The sequence below is a fragment of the Melospiza melodia genome, chromosome 10, assembly GCF_035770615.1.
Source record: "Melospiza melodia melodia isolate bMelMel2 chromosome 10, bMelMel2.pri, whole genome shotgun sequence".
Classification (NCBI taxonomy): domain Eukaryota; kingdom Metazoa; phylum Chordata; class Aves; order Passeriformes; family Passerellidae; genus Melospiza; species Melospiza melodia.
The window spans coordinates 24,565,681-24,587,457 of NC_086203.1; the positions used below are offsets into that span (position 1 = coordinate 24,565,681).

The window sequence follows — 21,777 nt, forward strand, 5'->3', positions numbered from 1 at the left end:
TCAGTTTCCTTTTGGCTTGCAGCCTCTGGCAAGCCACATGTAACCATGTATATGCCTGGAAAGATGCCACACTGGCTCTCTGCTGGCCTCTAAGGTCAGAGGAAAGGTTTTAAAACTGCCACAGTTCAGTCCCCTCCCATCACAGCGACATGTACTATTTGACCAAAGGTCACTGTGTGGGTCACGAAGCAATCCACCAGCTAGCTTCTAAAAATACCTGGGATTGCTTTAATAGCCACAGAAATTATATAAACTTATACATGTGTGTGGTATTGCAAGGCTTGATGCTCACATCTTGCTTGCCAAGACTGAGAAGGACACCTAGGAACTGGTCAGTGCCAAGTTTGTATCTCTGTAGGATTTGTCTCTGTTCAGACTGAGGATGGGCACTGACCTTTAGGGCCATACTTATCTTCTTTTTCTGTGATTACAAGAACATATCTAGGAAGGCTGGGGTTGGGAGATAGTTAGGATGTGGTGAAAGCCCTGCAGAGCTCCTGGAGTGTTTGCTATTTCCTCTGCCCTGTCCCAGTTGTCCAGGTGGCAGAGATTCACAATAGCTGTGGCTGTACACTTGAAATCTAATGGACTCGATGTCCTTTCCTAATTTTAGTCCCTGGAAATGACATAATTCTGTATAGAAACCTTTATTCTATGTGTGCACATGTGCTGCATGAGTAGCAGTTATATTTTGGTTTTCTGGTGTAAACAAGCATGTTGTGTAACTGTAGTTGATACTAAGGCATAAAATGCTGTCACTTGATTGTGCACCAACAAGCCTGTCAAGTTGTTCCTCTGTACTCAGTCATCTATTTTATTTTGGACTTGCTCCAGTTTTCTGAAACCTGAGGAACTTCTAAGCTTGCTCACTTGGAAAAGAAAACATCAAACCCAGTAATCTTGCCCAATATATTTGTTTTGTTCTGCAGTATGTAAAACACTCCAGCTGCTAGTGAAAAAAATCCACGTATTTCAGAATCCATTGCCTTGTGGTTCTAGAGGTTCTGGGAATTTGATTCATGCTGGTACTTCAGAGTACTCTTTTCCAAAAACAAGGCAGTAACTCTATTTTTTTGTGATTTTGCTGTTCTTTTGCTAAGGCTGGCTGTGTGGTGTCATGTAGCAAATTGAGGGGTTCTTTCCATGCACCCCCTATAGGAGCAAAGTTGATTTTCTAAGTAACCACACTGGAGTGCTCAATTGATCAACTTTAAGATGTTTGATGTTGGCTCAAAGCCCATTATTCTCTTCCTTCCAGGAAGAATAATAATAGTAGCCAGTAACCAAACAATCTCTTTAAAGCAAAATATTTACAAGAAAATCATCTTAGACATAATAAATGTAAACATAAGCAGGCTGCATAAGCAGGCTGCAGTGTAAGGAAGCCCAGCTTATGCACTGTTGATATCAATCAGATGAAATTCCTTGGAAGTCTGATTTTTTTCTATGTACCCCTCAAAGCTTCTAGGAACTGGCAAACTTATCATTACTGCAGCTCACAACCCAGTTGGTTTTTGTGCCCAGTTCTTAGGCCTGCAGCCCTGTCCCTGGGATCAAGTCACAGTTTAATTCTCGCTAGTCCTCGCTCAGTTCACTGCCAGCTTTGGCACAAGCAGGCATTTGGTCTGTGACACTGTCAGGCCTTTGAGAGGATGGCTCTGCTCTTTGTTGTGGACAGAGCAGATGGTGCAGAGGCTCAGACTGAGTGGTCAGGACTGGGGAGAGGGCAGGAATGCTTTTTGCCTGTGGCAGTATTAGCTCGCACCAGCCAGTTTAAAGTGGTTGTGAAACCGGTGCCTGAGTTTGCTGAATTTTGAGAAAGGATAAGTGAGTCTTGATATGTGGTGAAGACAGTGAAGCCTGGTTGTCTGTGGCTTTGTCCTGTGTGTTTTGCCATCACTCTCCCATTGCAGCACCTTCTGCTCTGTGCACAGACAGAGCTTCAGGTTTCAGAGCTTCGTGTTTTGCCTTTTTTTTTTTTTTGTTGGCCAATTTAATCAGTGCACGACTGGGCTGGAATGTGCTCATGGTGTCCAGCCAGCAAAGATCTTCCTGCTTTCCTTGTGTACCAGTACCAAGAAGTCCTACCTTTGCTGTCGGAATGCTGCTTTTATTGTTAATGATAAACACCAGTATCTTCAGAACATCTCCCAGCCGGGGGTGGGAGGGCACTGTCTCAAATCCAGCTCTTCAGTTTTACTACAATCAGCCTAATTTTGAAATACAGAACACTGTAATGTAGACATATGGAAGGAGATGTGATAGACCTGCATTTGTCTCAGTTTACAAAGCCAGACAAGAAATGTAATGCAAGTAAAAGATTGGCTGGAAAATTTTTATTCTTAAAATGACTTTTCCTGGCAATGCAAAACACATAGGATACTTCAACTTTTGGATTCTCTCCACTCCCCCAGTTTTATTCTTGTTTGTTTGTTTTCAGTTCCTTGACATTCTGCAGTACTCATTCATAAAAGGGAGCTACTGTATGTGTGTGTGTAGTGATAGCATCATGAATTATATAAATACCTTTTTGTGTTTCATGTGTTCAGTGAGAAAATAAAGAGGGGGTTGATGCTGTTCTTTATCTGGAGTGGTAGGAAGCAAACTTTCTTCCATTGCAATGGTTTTGGCACAGTTCAAGTTGTCCTTCTTGGGTGATTGTGTAACTCCAAAGAAATTGGGTTCTGTGCAGTGATTGATATCAAACTGCTTCTCTCCCTCCTGCACTGTCCTGATGCCAGAGCAGGAGTCTCCTCTCTGCAGCCTCGTTCCCTGCGTGTGCAGGTGGGTGTTCTTTGTGTATGGATCTGCACAGTGCATTATCACAGCTTGCAGGGCTAATTTTAGCCTTCTGAACTCAGGTATTAACTGATGGTATGAGTGTTTATATTGAATCTAATGCTGTTGATGCTTTGGGGATTTTTTTTCAATGGCTTCAAGTACTGTTGATAGAAAATAAAACCTCTTGCAATATTTAGTACCAGGAAAAGAACTTACTAATTTCATTGCCTTACATAATGGGTTGCTTTTACTACGTTAAGTAAAATTACTTTTGCATTTGTCACAGTACACTGGCAGCACATGATTTCACTGTGCCACACGCACAATCCATCTCAAGGTGAAACTTTGTGAGTATTTACTGCTCAGTGTTACTCAGAAGCCTTTAGACATTGGAAAATAGTAGGTAAAAATGCCTGGATCGAGGCAGTTGGCATATAAACTCCTGCTATAGCATAAGCAGGCAAAAAAATCCCATTGTATTCTCTGTGCCATTGTGTGCCTTCCCATGGGCCCAGGCTGCTCTCTCCCTGTGTGAGTGTCCCGTCATGCCTCTCCCTTCCATTCCAGCTCCTGCCTTGATGCCCAGCAGCTGGGGCTTCTTAGCAGTTGGGTTCTTTGTCCTCACTCTTACCCAGAAGGAAGACAGCTTTCTGCATTGTTCCATGTGGGAATTACATTGCCTGGTCTTGGTCAGTTTATTTGTGGAACAAGCAACAAAATAAAACTTACTTGCCCTCTTGTCCCTAAAATAAGAATGAGCCAAATCAAAGACTAAGAATTCTAGTTTCTAACAAATACATCAGTGCTGGTTCCCCACATAGTATTTTGAAGTCAAGAATTTTGTGAGCCACTAAAATCTGTTGGAGACTTACCCAGTTTTAATTATGGGTGTGAAGTAGAGGGGTGTATGGTAGAAACAAATCCTTTAAAAACGCACATGCCTCTGGTACTAATTTTAGTGGTGGAAGGAGTAGTGTTTTAAAAACAGCATAATCCAAGGAAATGTCTTTGTATTTCTCAGTTGTCATTAACAATTAATGGGTAGGTGACATGAGCTGTCAGCTTCTTGAAATTGGTAGCCACAGAGGAGCTGGTTGTTGTCTAGTATTCTGAGTGCATAAACATGGGAATGGTAGTATTTAGTATCTGTGATTTAGGATTTAGTATTCATTTCTAAGCTTGGTAATAGGAGCAGTAACCTCCAGGTTTCTGCAAGTTTCTTTAAATAAAAAAAAAAAAACAGCCAACCCTAACAAAGCCCAGTCTGCTGAAATGGTACTCCCTTCTTCTGTTTAAACTTTCTTAATGATGAAAAGTAGTATTATAACACACTAATGCTAATACACAAAGGTGTTTGTACAAGCCAGCTGCCTCTCTTCTTGGCAAACTTCTATTTTAGTGAAAAAGTAATTTGCTTGGTTTTAAAAATGAATTTGTGTGTAATTTGATAAGTGAAGGAAGACCAAAAATTTCAGCTTTGATTATGGTTACTTAAAATAAGAGCAAAAGCCACAAGCTGGTTTTTCCTATTCCTTTTGTCAGCAGATATGCTGTAATTTTTATAAGTGATTACTTAGGAAATGATCCAGAAATTAATCATTTGGTAAAAATTAGATTTTACTGTCCATGTGCTGGCTTTGGGTGGAAATCAGACCCTGACAGTCAGACCTCAGAGCATGGAGACTTGGGATGTGACGACCCCTCTGGAAGTTCAGACCAGTAAATAATGGAGTGAATTTTTGCTGCTGGAAAAGCACAGCAGGAGTCTCTGCCAGGGTGCAGGGACTGTGTCTCTCGGAGCAGGGGTACCCCAGGGAGCTGCAGCTCTGGGGGTGCTGGGTGTCCGTCCCCAGGGTGGCTGGTGGACAGGCACGTTTCTGGAGAATTTGTCCTGGAGTGGGAATCACAGGAGCATCCACAGAGCCTGGGCCTGACCGGTGCCAATGCCACCCCCAGAGTGGCTGGCAGCAGGTTTGCGGGTGAAGCCGGGGCTGAGCAGAGGTCTGGGGGCACTGGTGGCTGCGGGGTGCCTGAGGCCAGCCCGCAGCTCCCGTGGCCAGCGGGTGCCCATGGCCGGCCCGGAGCTCCCATGGCCAGGGGGTGTCCGTGACTAGCCCGGAGTTCCCGATGCCAGGGGGTGCCTGTGGCCGGCCCAGAGCTCCTGACGCCTGCCCGGAGCTCCCGATGCCAGGGGGTGCCCGAGGCCAGCCCGCAGCTCCCGAGGCCGCGGGGTGCCCAAGGCCGGCCCGGAGCTCCCATGGCCAGCCCGGATGTGTCCGGTGGCGCTGCCTGCAGAGCCGCGGGCCTTGGCGAGCTCTGTGCACGGCGTGGAAAATCCCACAGCGAGGGATTAAACACTGCAAGCGGCCCCGTGAGCCCTTCTGAAATGTCACCGGAGCCGTCTGGCACGGCTCCAGAAGCGGGCGGGCAGCGAGCTGGCCACGGACAGGGACAACAAACCCCGGAGCTGTGATCCTCAGGGCTGCAGGCCTGGCAGGGGCAGTGTCACACAGCGCCAGATGCTGCTGCTTTGAGCTCGTTCCCTGCTGAAACCTGAAAATCCCCAAAAGCCACAGCTCAGATGGGGAGACTGGCAAGAGAAAAAAATAGCAATCAAACATTAGACAGCCGATTGCAGTCCCGTCAGCCCCTTAGATAAATTGGCAGCTGTTAATCAAAATGTTAATTAAAGAAACTAGTAAGAGTGTGTTCATTTTAGCTTGTTTTCCTGGGCGTGCTCACTCGTGTAGTTTGTAAATCAGAGGGCAAACACGCTGGTGTTACACTGTGCGGATGGCTGGCTCTGGGCAGGAGGGTCTGGGCTCCGGAGGAAATGGGAAACGCAGGCACAGCCTGCATGTGTCAAGTGCAGTCATGTTTTTCATTTAAAAGGTTAAACTGCACAAACATTTTAGTTAGCACATCCTAATTACAGCATTGCTCCATTCTTTCAAAAGGAAGTGTGAAAAGGCTGGTAATATTTAATTTGAAAGACACTATTGTGCAGGCACAGTAGGTCTGTGCCCTCATTTGACTGTATTAGTGATTTCCCTAGGATTTTGCTGCAGTAAATTTTTAATTAGTGTAAAGTTTAACGTGATCAGTGTTTTTAAACATGAAAACAGTTGTTTTATGCCAATTGTGATTGATCAGTGATAATGAAATAAGCAACAATGATCTTTTTTTATCCTTCAAAACTTACTAATGCCTAAAAATGGGGTAAAACTTAGAAATGAATACTAAATCATAAACCCCAGATACTAAATATTAATGTTCCCATGTCTATGCTTTAATTGGGGTAAAGTAATGTAAGGATTTGTCTTAAAAGAAGGAACCAAGTTATTTGCTTTTCACTGATGTTGCAAATTGCGCGTTTACATCTCAAGGGATTTCACATTTTGGAAATTTGAAAAATACTGCAATACCACTGAACTACTTCCCATCATTCTTTTCCATTTTGAAAGAGTTAAACATTTTGTGCTTAAAACCTCAGAACAGAAAGAGGGGTGCTGGCTGTGCAGGCAGAACCCCGTGCTGTTCTCATTTCTTGAGTTTTTCCTGCAGTTGGGCACTGCCCCTCAGTGTGGAGTGCCCTGTTTGCCAAGGGGAAGCACGTGGGTTGTCGCATCTGTGTGACAGGTGAGACATGGGTGTGACATCAGTGAGAGCCCCGGGAGCTCCCTCCTCACTTCCATCAGCAGAGAGGGGCTTTGAGGTTGGCCGGGTCAAATAGTTCAAATGTACGTGTTTATATTTTAGTTTTTAATCTTACAAAGCTCTCGTATCATGGCAGTGGATGTCACTAGTTAGTCATGCAGTACATAAGAAAAATATTTGTGCTCAGTGTCTTTTTATCCTCTAGTTTCTTAGTGACAAAATCAAAGATTGCGATTTCCTTAGCTGACATCACTATTTTCGTGTACACCCTGTGATATTTCCTCCCATTTCCAGGCTCAAAACAAAGTCAATTCCCTCTTGTTGATCTCTTTTGTGTGGAGAGCTTTCCATTTCAAGGCCTTTCTTTTATACCCATCTTCAGAACTTTGAGTTAGCTAGCTAACTCAAACCTTTGTATTTTGGTTCACTAACAGCTTTTAAGCAAGTTTTCATTGTCAGCATCTTTTCTTTTGCAGCAGAACTGAGTCTGACAGTCAACATACAACATTTAAAATTTGCTAGGTGTAAAGAAATAGCTACAGGGGAAAACATTTAATTCCCAATCTGGTGTGAATAGAAGCATTAGAAAGATGAAAGCTAGACAGGCATTTGGATAGGTGAGCTGATCTGAAGTCATAACTATATTATAATGTGTGATAAGGTCTTCTCAGGAACATTATTGATGCTGAAGAGGAAGAACATGGTGTTAGAGATAGAAATCTAATTTCTGGGTAGAGAGTGGGCCGAGAGAGAGAAAAGCAGAAATTCGGTGGTGGTTCTTCCCTTTTTTATTTGCATCTTTTAACACACCGTTCTTTATTAATCCTTTGTTTACCAAAGTTTTTATTAAACTTTGCAATGGTGTTGGGGTGAGGCATTTATTTTGAATTTACTTTATACCTTTTTTGAAAAACTGAACCTTTTCTTTATTGTCATTCAGGGTAAGCATAAGCAGCTGGAAAACTGTTGTCTTGTATTTTTGAGAAAGCTGACCCAGAGTGTCAAAGCTGACCCTCAGTGCATCTTGAGGCACTGCTGATCTGTACTGCTTATTTCTGTCTGATGCTCTTATTTGTCATCACTGTGGCTTTTCTAAAGTTTATTTCAAATTAGAAATTTTTTTTTAATAGTGGAAGAATTACTGACTCAATACCTGCCTTTTAATCAGACAGATATTGTTGTGTCATGAACAGGCTGAGAGATTAGTGTTCATAGTGTGGATGTTGTAATCTCTCCATGGCCCCATTACCATCTGAGACACTCTACTGTCCTTCCATAATAACTTTGCCATATTTGTGTTTCAGTGCCTAACAGGTTTACAGGACAGTTACTGACCACCCCTCTTGGCAAGTTCATTGGGGAACTGTACCAGAAGTTTGGGCTTGGATGTTAAAACCCTTGCATTTGGGTTTGCCTGAACGAGGAGCAGGATGAGGTGAACATCCTTCTCTGGGTGATGAGGGTAAATGTTCCAACAGTTGGTCTCCCTGGCTCCATTTTTGCTTGTGGTTCTGCTCCATGAATAATTTAGTGTCCTGCTTCTATCAGTTTTCCCACTCTGTTCTCCAGAGTTTTACTGGTCTGAGGGGGCTCTGAGTAGCTCAAGCCTGATGGGAGTGTCCTTAATTCCAGTTTGCCACTACACAACACAGAAAAGCCCAGTCTGTCTGCAGGCTTGGGATGGCACTGTGCTTGATGCTTCAGGGGAAAACCCATATATTTTATATAGAGGAATTTTAAATCCTGTGGAAATTGATTACAGAACTACTTCTGTGCTGAATACAAGGGGGTTTTGAAAGGATTAATAACAAATAAGGAAAAATGAAAAAAAAAATGGTTGCGGAAGGGCAGCAGTTGGGAAAGGGAGATATTTGAAGGTTATTTATTTAAATACATTAATTTATTGTTATATTCCTAATAACTGTGTTTGCAATGTGCTCCTCACTCTTTCCTGTGGTGGCATTCTTGGCTGTAAGGGGAGGTGTGCTGGGTTTGGGGCCATTTTGCAGCAGATATCACAGAGGAGATGGCATTCCTGCCCAGGTAGTGTGTGTTACTAGAGAATTAAAACCCATCCCGGTTATGCTGTAGCTATACCATCAAAATCATAATTTATCCTAAATGATAGTTACACAATTATCTCCTCTTTGAAATATTTCAAAGTATTGAAGTTGGCATTCAGAATCTTACTAGTGAGGATGATCACTTTCCATTTCTCTCTCTCTTTTCTTCAATGGCAGCAACAAAACTGATCCTGCTTATGCATAATCCAACACACCTTTCTTGAACATATTTTGCACAGTGATCACTTGTGAGTAGATTTTAGTTCTCCAAAATAAATGTCTAGGAAGATGATAAACTTACTGTGCTGAGTATTTCTCAAGTGAGGAAGTACAAGACATAAGGTTGCCTCAGTATTGCTTGGCCATTATCTGTTTAAAAGATATAATGTATGGCTGTTTCTTGGTGCTACAAGAATATGTGACTGTCAGTTGGTTTCTTCTTGTGGTTTTGTTAACACTGATAAACTAATAATACCAGCTGCCAGATGCAAACCAATGGTTTTTTATGAAACAGTGAGACAAAGCCTCTCAGGACATGACAGATAATACTGGTGCGCATCAGGCCTTGTTGGTCTGTCATACTGGTTGCTTGGGCTCCATCAATATTCTGGTTTGTAACCTTCTTGCTGAAGTGAATTTGGCTTTGTTCAGCTGCTCTCTGTTCAGCTGAATGTGTAAGATCAAACACCACCCAGTTGGAGTGACCTTATCCTGACTTAGAGTGTGCACAGAATTGATGGCACGATTAAAGGGACATCAGTGGAAGATTAAGGCAGAATCCTTGGTATCTAGGTCCCGTGATTAGAGCAGGATAATGAAGCAGCAATAAGTGAGTGAGCAGCAGATCAAGCTCCTGCACAGACCAAGCAGCTGCACACTGCCAGGGTGGCAGCAAAGGAGTATTTGCCTGCTATGCGTGTGATTGTTTTAGTTCCCAGTTTCTCCTGCAAAATGATCATGAACCTAACTTTTTTTTTTTTATCTTTGTCATGGTGAGATCAGAGTGCTGGTGGCCTAGAGCTGCAAAGGAGATTTTAGTTGCTTACTGAGTAAAATCTGGAGCTATGTTAAGGTGCCCTTCCATAGCAGTGTCTGTGCTCTGCTGTCATGTCATGGATCTGAGCTTCCTGGAGAAAGGCAATTAGCTCTCCATTATTCTAGGGATGAAATACTCTTGCTGACAGAAAATAAGTTTTTTTATCCTCAGGTAGAAGATGTTTGTTTTGATATGCCTGTCTAAATTTCTCAGATGACAAGACACACAGTAGCTCAGTATGATAGAGAAAAGGACAAGTTTAAATTTCATGATTATTGTGCTTGCACTTAGTGATACAGACATAAAATAACAATTACTTAAGCATAAAGGTTTTTTTATGCTTTGTTTCAATATACACATCTAATCCTATAGTTTGAGGAGTACTCTAACACTTTACACAATACTCTTGAACTGTGTTACTCTTTTTCTGAATGTTCACTGAAGTTCCAGCATGTCTAGCTGAACCAAACTCATGTGTATGCTCCTGGGTGTGCTTCATTTGTACTGCAGCTGCACCAGCACTGACACAGGGCACTTTGACTTTTTGCCCAGTACTTATGTAAGGAGTCAGTAAAAAAAAAATGGGTTTATGAAACTTGATCTGTACATCTTGTATTTGCTGCCCAAAGCTATTAATTGATGCCCAGAGAGAATGAACAGCACAAAATACTTGCTAGCTTTTTGGAAATAAGCATAAACCTGGGAGGAATGTCTTAAATTTTTAAGATTATTATTGCTCTTAAATTAATTTTTTTTTTTTTGTAGGCATGCAGCAAAGTGGCATTTTATGAAAAATCAATTTTTTAAAATAAAAGAGTATTGTCTTTTAATATAGCAATAAGTTATGAGTCACAGTAAGTCCAACTGTTTACTCATTGATAGAACAGTAAGCAGTAGTAGCCAAACACAATGGGAAGTTTTCTCTTTTTTTTTCCCCCATCTTTTTTTCCCCTGCCCCTTCCAGGTTACTTTTTTGCATTTTGTCAGAGATTGCTACATGTTTAGTAGGAAATAGACAATGAAAAATAGGATTTTGGTAGAAAACTGGCAACCAGACTAAGGGCTAGGTAAAGCTTTTTTTAAGCTCTGGAAGAGATCTATATTATCTATTTAATCAGGAAGTCCTGTGTTCTTTGGCCTGATGCATATATGATACTTGCTCAGCTTTAGCACAGAAATGCTGTGATTTTCCAACTTGATAGTTAACAGTTATCTGTCATGGGGCAGAGACATGGGATGCCATCTCTCTTCACAGCTTTCTAACTCTGTCCAGCCCTTCTCCACAGTGTCACAAACCTGTTGTATAAATGCAAAGGTGTTTAAGGAGGAGTTTTTCTGTTAAAGTTTAGTGTTGAACACAGCTGTCATTTTAGATCAGATTCTTTCCAGTGCTGTGGCATCAAGGAAGACTTTCAGGCTCTTTATCCAAAGCCAAAACTTACTTTTTTCTGATATTTAAAAAGCAAAACAACAAAAAAAAATCAACATAAAAACCCAAGCAACAACAACAATAAAACCCCTCCTTCCCCTAAATTTTAGGGTTTAGAATAATCATACACAGGCACAGAAATGGGAATATCACTTTGATCTGCTATATAAGCAATCATGACATTAAAAAATAGTTTTCCTCTTAAGAGTTATATGAAGGGAAGGGATGCGATTGGCAGCCTTTAAAATTTGAAAACTGAACACCTGGAGATAGTTATATTTTTAAATGTTTTCAGGCTGAGACAGAATTAATGACAAATGGGAACTATGTTAAATTGGCAGAAGATTAGTAGAATTTATTATTGTAATATGCTTAGCATAAAAAGCATGGTGGTCTTGATTATTCAGTGACAGTTTGTGTAGTCATTTTTCCAGTAAAAACTGTGGCAATCTGTCTGTAACTATATTCATGAGATCAAATATGCAGTTCTTAACACATCTGGTTTCAAAAATAATATTGGGTTTCTCTAGTAAGATGAGACTTCAGTGCTCTTCACGTGGTTTGTAAAACAGTTCTTAAGTAGATTTCATTTAAAACCATGAATGTTATAAAAAGACTGAAACATTAAATATTATATTTAATGTAGCAGCCCTACCTCGATTTGTATGTGTGTCAACAAAAAAAGTAGGTCTAGGCAGGTTATGAAAAATGAGCTGAAAATTCTTCTTGTTTTGTTGATAGACAACATAAGTCGTGGTTGTGCACAGAAGTGGTAAGTGAAGATTTCATAGCCCTGCAGTGTTACAATATCTCTTTCAGAAACTGTCCCAGAATTCTAAAAAAAGTTAATTTGATGGATTTTTTTCTGAATGTGTGTGTCTGTATATGGAAATCTTCTCTGACAGGTAGACTGTAAACTTGTGTGTGATCAGCCTTAGTTCTCTTAGGTTATTTTTTTTTTTGCTATCACCAATTTAAAACACTTTCAATTAAACTGACTTTGTTGAGCCTGTTGAATGAACATTTGTGCAAATAGCAGTAGCATCTCAGTTTGCAGTTGCCAGAAGAGAAATACTCCTATTATCCAGATAAATAGCTGGAATTACTATTTTGTCTAGTTGCTTCCTAAGTGAGGGAATGCAAGGAGGTTGTCAGTTTTATTCTAGTCCCTTCTTCTTTTCATCTGCTAGGTTTTTTTCAAGAAAGTAATACTCTCACTTCCTTCAGAAAGACAACGTCATCATAACAAACTCCCAAGGATTGCATTAGTCATCCACTGGTTTATTTGAGATTATTTGTAACTGTCATAAGCACTTGGATTTTGAATTTTCTAAATATACAGAATGTGGAAGAGCATTGAGTAATATTTCTCATTATTTCACAGGGTGTAGCATCACTGAACTCTCAAATAGTAACTGAACAGAGCTGCTCAGGGATTCTTGCCATTGCTATAAAAAGCCATTTGGCAATAAGCACTGCGTCATACTAGAAGCGCAGGCATTTACTAGAGCATAAATATGCTAAAATATCTCATTTACAGTCTCTTCAGTGGCAGCTGTTCTAGAAAACTAAGTGGATGATTTTGATAACTAATTGTTTTAAATACTACAATTTTAAAGCAGTTGTTCCTTGAGATGGATGATAAGTTACTGAATTTGTTTGTTATTTTTGTCGGGCATTTCACACTTGAATTCTCCACTTCTTGGTAATTACCAATCCAGAAATGATGAGTATTTCACAAAATTTTGCAGAAGATTTGTTAGGTAGTTTGCACCCATTGTTGCAGTTAAACAGAGAAACACACAGGAGTTGGTTCCTTTTCTTTCTTAGTCCAACCTCTGTATTCATTCATTACTTTTATTTTTCTAAGCTAATGAACACATTTCAAGTGCTACTTCCAAATAGGTCATAGAACACAGATGTACTAATTTACATTTCCCAGAGGGTCACAGGCTTCTGCACAGGTTGCACTGGACTTGGCTGTCACTCTTGGCTCTATTTGTAGCTTCATGAGTAGCCTGCTGCTTCCACAGTTCACTCGAGTCAAAATCTGTAAGGTGATCCTGAGATTGATCTGTGGTGGATTTGGGCACCTCTAACAATACTTGGCTGCAAAAGAGGTGTTACCACTGCCTTTGCACTCCCCTGACAGACCTCTTTCTCGTCTCTTAGATCTGTGGTTTTCATTTACTTGATTGCCAGAAGTGTCTTTTAAGAAGGTGTTGATGACACGGATCCTCGAGGAATCACAAGTGTCCGTGTGTTAGTGAGCACTCGGTCCATGTGTCTGTGTAGGCAGAGCTGGGAGCTGCCAGGTGTTCTGAGAGTTCATGCTTCTAAAAACCTGCCTTTACAATAGACACTGTTTTACCTGGAGTGGTGCTAGAAACATAGAAGTTTTCATGGTTTGGTGTTAATTAAAAAACATGTCCAGTGATGGTACCTGACCTCACTTAATTCAGATACTCAGGTTTTTGCAGAAGAGTATCTGTTGCTGCCTTTGATGCTGCTGCTAAATAGAAACAAGAGGGGAAAACCCAACCAAACAAAAACTAAGGATGCTCAAAAAGCCCAGTGTAGGTCAATATTTGAGCTGATGTTTTCAGAGGTGTTCCTTACTGGAGGTCTGGTAGATCATACCAGAAGTTTGTCATTAAGTAAAAGTGAAAATGTTGGATTCAATATAATTTTAACGATTAGGAGACATACTTACAGATAAGAATTATCCTTTAAGGGAATGTGATATTTAAGCTTGCCTGGCCTGAGGACAGGGCTCTCTCGGCTTTGTGTGTCTGAGGTCCAGAGCTGATTGTTTGAGATGGAGGGAGAGCTAAGCTTTACTGGCTGAGATGTGCAGCTCCCAAAGCTCAAAGAGATTCCCGTAACCCTCTGGAGACCAGCCTTGAGTGGAACCTCATGGATTACAGAGAGGCTTGAATCCTCTATGCTCTCTCTGTGGCAGGGAACCTCCCAGGACAATAAAGGAAAAATACTAATGGAGTAAATGACATGAAGTATTTACAAATTCTTTCTATATGGGAGCTTAAAACCCTTTTCACTCTTACAGAAAGAAGACACAGCTCCTCCAGCAAGCCGCCTTTGACTCCTCCCTCCTCTTCAGTATTTTCCCTCATTTCATCTTTCCCTTCAAAAAACAAAGGTAGCAGTGGAAGTGGGAGCAGTCGTTCATCCAGTGGAGGTACTAGTGCATCATCATCAAATTCCAAGTTGTTGAAATCACCCAAAGACAAGCTGCAGATCAGCGGAAACAACAGGTTAATGCATTCGGTACAGCACAGCAAAGTTCCCCATGACAAAATGTGAGTGTGCCTTTTGAAACAAGAGTTAAATGTCATTACTTGCATAGACACTGCTATGTCAAGAAAGCTTCCTTTTGTTTCAAAGTATTTTTGGTTTAGAAAATAATTTTAAACTCCTCCAGATCTTTTCCCACAGCCTAGTCAAAGATTATAGTTAATGCTCATATCTGTGTTGAGGAAGAACTCTTGCAAAGCTTCATCTTAAATCATCATGAATTAAGGTCATTTTACTAGAGGCTCCTAATTCTTTGATGTAATCTGCATACTTTGATCATAAGGGAGTTTTAGCTCTGATTCAGGTGGTTTTCAACCTGCACATGTGAGATGACAGCAGTGCTGGTAAAATTTACTGCTGCAGAATGGTGCATTTCTCACTGGATGTAATGGATCCATTGCCGTTGCTTTGGACAGTTTGCATTGATGCTCTCTGTCCATGAATGTAAGTAATGGTTTCTGAAATCCCTGGACACTCTGAAGTGTCAGGGAAAAAAGGATAGGAGAGATTATAGATATCGTAAGAAATGTGAAAATTAGAAAGATAGTAGGAGGAAGGCTTGCATTTATATTGGGAATAGATCAGAGTGTTGTTAAATAATAACATATTTTAGCTTATTTTTTTTCCAATTTTTCTCTCTTTGTTTTTCATAAATAACAGTATGACTCCATCTGTCAAAGTGGAAAAGATTCATCCAAAGATAGATGGTGCCCAACTAAAAGCTGCTGTTGGTCCAACTTGTTCTACTACTGTGAGTTCCTCAATAAAGACTGGCCTTAATTGTCCCTCAATACCAAAGCCACCCTTGCCTTCCCCTGGACAGATACTGAATGGTAAAGGTCTTCTCTCTGTGCCTCCATTTTTGGAAAAGAAACCAGAAGAAAATACGAATAATAGGAAATTTTTACATAAAAGATTGTCAGGTAATTTTTTAAAATTATTATTAGCTATATTTCTTTTAGTAGAAATATATGTATGGAAATAAGTTCCAGAAGTAACTTAAAACTCCTGTAATACTGTAAATTGTTGTAAGAGTTTTTAAATATTATAATTTATATCTATAATTTGACAGACACTTTAAGGATGCCTTGAAATTGACTTTTCCTTTCAGAAACCTGTACAGATCTCAAATGCCTGTCAGTCCTGACAGTTTTAAAATTACACTCTTTTACTATTTCCAAAGATTTTGGTTTCCTTCTTTCTATATGGAAGGTCCAAATGTACACAGAAAACAGAAAAAACAGCACCTGATAAACTGAAAAATGCAAACCCAGTCTGCTCTTTACACTTTTTAACACAATTATTTTAAGTGTTAGTAGAATGGTAGAAAAGTTCTTGACACCAAAGCCAACAGAAACCCACCATTTGTTTGTCACAATTCATAATGGTGATGTCTACTCCTAACAGGGAGCATCAAATCCTCCTTTGAGGACACTTACAGGTGTTTGTGGACTTGAGATCTGTATTTCAGCACCCCATAAGCTTGCTGAGAGTGTAGAAAAATTTATTTGTATACTTTTATTGTGCATTTTTATATGTACTCTGTCATATTTGTAAAGTTTCCAATATGATTAATTTTATGATGAAACTAAACCTTAGTATTTGAAAATGTCTTTTGCTAACTTTTCAATACTGTGTCTTTGACAGAGAGAGAATTTGATCCTGATATATACTGTGGTGTCATTGATGTGGAAACCAGGAAACCTTGTACTAGGTCTTTAACATGCAAGGTAGGATATCTGAATCAGAATAAGATTATCTGAAGTTTTTATTCAAATTCTTGAGGAACATGATAAAAAACAGAGAACTGCATATTTTGCTGTTGGTAATTACCACTGTACGTGGTACCTCTCAAAACATGTTGCTCAGAACCAAAAAAAAATTGGTTTTGAAGTTCAGTTAATTATTTATTCGGAAAGCATTTCTCAAAGTAACCTGGAGATTTGTATTTTTGTATAAATCCTTTAAACATGCATGTTGACATGGAGCAAACTGTCTCTCCACATGTAGGTAGCAGGGGCAGTGTGTTCCTCTTTTTGGGAGTAACCTTCCAGTTATAGATCATGAATTTTAAAATTCCTCATAAGCATTGAAAATATTGCTTATGCAGGATTTAAATCATTCAAGCTCTTCCCTTCTCACACTCTTTCCTCTCCCCCCAGCAGTCTGCAGCAGGTTCTTGGTAGGAATTTGTGTAAATGCTAATGCTGCTGGATGTACTGCTGCAGCCAGCTCCTGAAAGAGCCACGGAGCACACCTAGAGGTCAAACTCTAAATTAAACAGTCATAAAAACTTTCAGTCTGACAAAATGTATCCTCTGGCTCCAAAACCCTGGGGGGACACAGGGCTGTCACTTGCTCCCAAGGAACCAAGAATCCAGATCTCCTGCACTTGTGTAGTATTTCAGTCCTTTCCTGCAAAGCAGCTCTACCCTCAGTTTGGGAAAGGTCTGGTAAATAAACCACCTACAGAACAAAGGTACATGAAGCTGGCACTAATGAGCCAGAGGAACTGAACTTGAACACATTGCCCTTTTGGAATTACAGAGGGGAGGAAATTGTTTTGCTAATAGAGGAGGGAAAAGCTGCAAGATTTTACAAGAGAAATAGGCAAATCAAAAGTGAAAAAGAAAGAGTAAAACCATTTCTCAGGAATTCTTTAGAACATACTACTCATAAAATAACTTTTGGAATTGCTATTTGTGTCTGAATTACATGACAAAAAATTTTACCTACTAAAAAGAACCAAATCAAATCCTTTGTGCCATATTAAAAAGGTATTGTGTATGACTTTAACAATTTAGAAAAATAGCTTCCATTTACTTCACCTTACTTAGAATTGGTGCCATTTATACACATACACATCTTACTGTCTGTAGTGTTCAGGACACTCAAAGAACTTTGAGTCCTCCTTGACTCTGGATTCTGCTGGATATTTTGAATTCCTCAATATCTATTTGATTACATTAGTTTTCAAGGAATATATTAGTTTATAGGAGGCAGCACAGTACTTTTCTAAATATTTTTCAGGTCTCCCAGTAAAAGTCTGATTTTAAACATTATTTTGTTGAATATTTTTTGAAGTGGAAGTAAATATTTTCTCTTCTTGGTTTTGCAGGAGTTGGCAGTTGAAATATCAATGTAAAAAAAAGGGTTTTGGTTCTAGTCTTAACCTTATTAAAAATTTGGCAGTTTGGTTTTTAAAAAGAAGTTTTAAAGAAGCCTTTTACCAAATTGCTGGGTTAGTTGCTCTGTATCAGACAAGGACATAATCATCCACCAAGCAATTTTAAAATTTGTTTTCTAAGTCATATTTCCATTTGTTTAGTAAACCAGGACTGTGATGATTTTCTCTGTTTTGGAGCTCTCTACACATGTTTTGAGTGTTTGACTTCCACAAATGTCATAGCCTGGGATTAATGATTTATTCCTGGTTCTGCAGACACATTCCTTAACCCAGCGGAGGGCTGTACAGGGTCGAAGAAAACGATTTGATGTGTTGTTAGCTGAGCACAAAAGCAAAACCAGGGAAAAGGAACTTCTTCGACATTCGGATCATCATCAGCAGATGCCCCCTCTCAGGGAACCACATCCCTCACCTACTAAAACTTCCCAGGAGCTGCACCAAAATTCTCATGGAGTTACTCTTACAGAATCAAAGCCTTTATTACCTAATAAACCCAAACCTCACCCCCCCAGTCTTCCAAGGTAAGGAAAATCTGCAGATGCAGTGGTATGAAATGAGCACTGGGATTGATGAGGGAGTGATATGGATCTGTTGGATGGGGCAGTGTGTTTGCTGCAGGCCTGGTGCCTGTCTGCAATTAGCAGTTACCTGCTGAGGGTAACTCCTGGTGAGGAGGGAGTAGTAAAACTACTGTTTGGAGTAGTAAAAGCTGACTTGCAATCAGTGGAAGCAGTTGAGCAACAATTGGGCAATGCTGCTTTTCTGGGGGTACCACCATACTCCGTGCTTGCCCTTGGCAGGTTACAAGGTGGGCAACACCAGGGATCTCTTAATTTAGATTTCTTTCAGTAATAATAAGCACTTAAAGGGTGGAATTTTTAACTGTACTAGGTTCAATAACACCTGGTTACTGCTTGTCTTGCCAGGCCTCCAGGCTGTCCAGCCCAGCACAGTGGAAATGCCCCTAGTGAGTCTCCTTCTGTCCACGAGTCCCCACACCCTCCCTTGCCTGCAGCTGAGCCAGCATCTCGGTTATCCAGTGATGAGGGAGAATGTGATGAAAAAGAAGAGCCTGTTGAAAAACTGGATTGTCATTATTCAGGTCATCATCCTCAACCAGCCGCTGTACGTTTGCAAAGTTAACCTCAGTCTGTCTCTGGCTCTAATTGTGTAAACAAGTTACTTTGGGGTTTTAGGGGTGGTTTTCTGCGAGGTGTGTGATACTTTTTTTTCTTTTTTTTTTCTTTTTTTTTCCCTCCCTATATTTTGAGAAAATTATTTTGTGGCCTAGTAGGCAGTGAAGGTTTAACTAGTTACAAAATAAACATGCTAAAAAAATGTGTTCATAGCTCACTTCCCCAGTCTAAAAGAAAACAAAATGCCAGCATACTAAAGATGAAATTGCTAACTGCTCTAAAGGGCTGTGGTTTTGGAATAAGTAAACAGTGTCTTTTTGGTGCAATTTTCTTATTGGACTCCCCTGTCCACACCCACATACATTTTTTACTCAAGTTACCAACATCATGTTAAAGATAGCAGTAAGGTATTTTAATATTTAAATTTTGACAAAAGTTATTAGTATAACTAAAAGCAAATTTATTGTCCTGGATGTCAAATTATATTTTTTTCAGAAACAGACTTCTAGCTGATAGCTGGTAGGTCCTCAGAAGCAGACGTTACATAAATATGTCTGTGTGTATAATGTTTATACATAAACAGACATACTGCTAACCTTCTCTGTTTAATCAAAGGATTTGATTAAAGTCAAATTTGACTTCTTCTATTAAGTATGGGTGTATCAGAAGACAAGAAAATTCTCAATATACCAAGGCCAAAAATTTTAAATAGTTGTTGGACCACAGACATAAAAACTCTAATTTATTTTTTGATCCTCTACTTAAACATCTAAAAGCATATATATCATAAACAAATTGTTATTCAGAGAGCTGTCACTGAAAGCAGAAAACACCAATAAAAATCATGTCTTTTCAGTTTTGCACATTTGGTAGTCAGCAAATTGGAAGAGGTTATTACGTCTTTGACAAGCGGTGGAACCATATTCGATGTGCACTTGACTTCATGTTGGAGAAGCATCTGAATTCACAGATGTGGAAGTGAGTAGAAATGAAAGTTCTTATTCTTCTTGGTGTTTGTAGAAGTACATAAACCTTGTGATTCTAGTTAAAGAAAGTAATCTTGTGTTCAGACTGAAGGTTGATGGTTTGTGCTTTGCATTTTTTGCAACAATTAACTATCAGTTTAATATAATCAGAGGCATTAATCAACCTCAAGATACAATCATTTTAAGGTAGCATTATTAGTATATATGAGTATTAGTCTGAAGAATGGTGACTATGTGAGATTTTATCTTTCTTTTTCTATTCACCTGCAGGAAAATTCCTCCAGCATCCAGTACCACAGCATCAGTCCGTGCCCCACATCGGACAAACCTGCTGCCTGCCTCTCAGCACGGGGTCAGTGCAGCAGGGTTCCTCTTGCCCACCACGGTTATGTCATCGCCAGCGTTGGTGTCTCCTTCCTGCGTGTCCCTGAGCAGCAAATCGGTACCATCCCACGGGACGACGCTCAGCGCCAACCCCGCTGCTCTGGGTGCCGTGGATCCCGTCTGCAGTATGCAATCAAGACAAGTGTCTTCTTCCCCTTCAACACCTACAGTGCTTTCCTCTGTACCTTCACCTATGGCCAGCAAACCTCAGAAAATGAAATCCAGCAAATCTTTTAAACCTAAGGAATCTCCTGTTGGCAGCGGCACCTGTAACAGCACCGGCAGCGTCAGTAGCAGCGGCGGCTCAGGAAAGAAGCGTAAAAACAGTTCCGCACTGCTCGCACCTTCTCATTCCACAGAGTCCTTTAGAAAAAACTGTGTGGTTAACTCTGGGACCTCCTATCATCCCTCAGTGACAGCTTCGTCCCACAGCGTTGGCCTCAACTGTATGACTAGCAAAGCTAACTCTGTTAGCCTCAAACATGACCAATCAGGGAGGGGTCCTCCGACCGGGAGCCCTGCAGAGTCCATCAAGAGAATGAGTGTGATGATGAACAGCAGCGACTCCACGCTCTCCTTAGGGCCCTTTGTTCATCAGTCTAGTGAGCTGACTGTAAATTCACACAGCAGTTTTTCACATTCACATACTTCCCTTGACAAATTAATAGGAAAGAAAAGAAAGTGCTCACCTGGTTCAAGCAGCATCAACAGCAGCAGCAGCAAATCAAACAAAGTTGCCAAATTGACATCGGTGAACAATGTTCATGCAAAACACACTGGTGCAATCCCAGGGACACAAGGACTGATGAACAATTCTCTGTTTCATCAGGTAGGAGATCTTGTCTCAAACTAAGCCAGCATGAAATGCCTCCTCACGTGCTTCTAATTCATGTCTTCTCTTTAATATTAAATAGATAGCCAGTTCCAGATCCTGCTTGAGTAAAAGGTAGTTCTTCTTTTTGTCCAGTACTCATTTTGAGTGTTTTTATGGTGCATTTATTCAAGACATTTATAAATGTTCTAAATAAAAAAGCTATACTTTAGGAAAGAAACCTTATATTTCAAATTTCTTAGATGCTGTTGCCTGTGAATTGCTTTCAGATAAAATTCATTCCTCTTATTTTTAAACCATAATTTAAAAAAAGAATCTTGCCAGCCTGCCATGGAACTGAGCTGTGTGCCTCAGCCTGACTCCTTGTTTCTGTGTCAGGAGTAAACATTCTACAAAGTGGAACATAATAATGATGCTGATAACAGAACTGTGATACTGTGATAAAATAAGCCTATTATCCCAAGATGTCATTGACTAACTTCTTAGTAATAATGAGATTAAATGTAATAAATCAGATAATAAGCCTTTTTAGTTGGTAAGGCAAATAGATATGCTATAAAGGAAGCAGATCTCATGAGTATGTAAGATCTCATTTTAAAAATTAGTTTGGGGTTTTGATTTTTTTTTTAAACAAATCTCGCTGGAAAAGTAGTGCATTCAGGATCAAAAATGCAAGAAACTTTTTCTCTGCTGCTAAAAACTGAAATCACTGTACCTGGAGAGCCAGGTGGTCGGTAAGAACTTTTTCAGAGTGGTTTCTTAATTTTCAGTTTCAGCCACAGAGGAAGATTTTCACCTTTTTGTGTATTTACTTAAGAAAAAAAACCTTCAGATGGCTGAATTTATTTTTGGACTTACCTAATAATTACTATTTCAACTATGCAATATAAGTAAAAAAGAAATATGATTTGAGTGAACTAAGAAGAAAAGCATGCTTGAAATCATTACAGCTTCAAAGAGGTTTAGCTGAG

General features: G+C 40.0%; 1 protein-coding gene across 3 annotated transcripts in view; it reads left to right on the forward strand.

The window, feature by feature from the left end:
• ATXN7 (ataxin 7) overlaps positions 1–21,777 on the forward strand; it is an 86,302-nt gene that overhangs the window by 60,203 nt on the left and 4,322 nt on the right. For all 3 annotated transcript variants that reach the window (XM_063164932.1, XM_063164930.1, XM_063164931.1), the window contains 7 exons: positions 14,034–14,286; positions 14,942–15,204; positions 15,929–16,011; positions 17,724–17,989; positions 18,395–18,593; positions 19,461–19,582; positions 19,861–20,803. In XM_063164932.1, the coding sequence (XP_063021002.1) occupies positions 14,034–14,286; positions 14,942–15,204; positions 15,929–16,011; positions 17,724–17,989; positions 18,395–18,593; positions 19,461–19,582; positions 19,861–20,803 (2,129 nt within the window). The remainder of the gene's footprint in view (positions 1–14,033; positions 14,287–14,941; positions 15,205–15,928; positions 16,012–17,723; positions 17,990–18,394; positions 18,594–19,460; positions 19,583–19,860; positions 20,804–21,777) is intronic.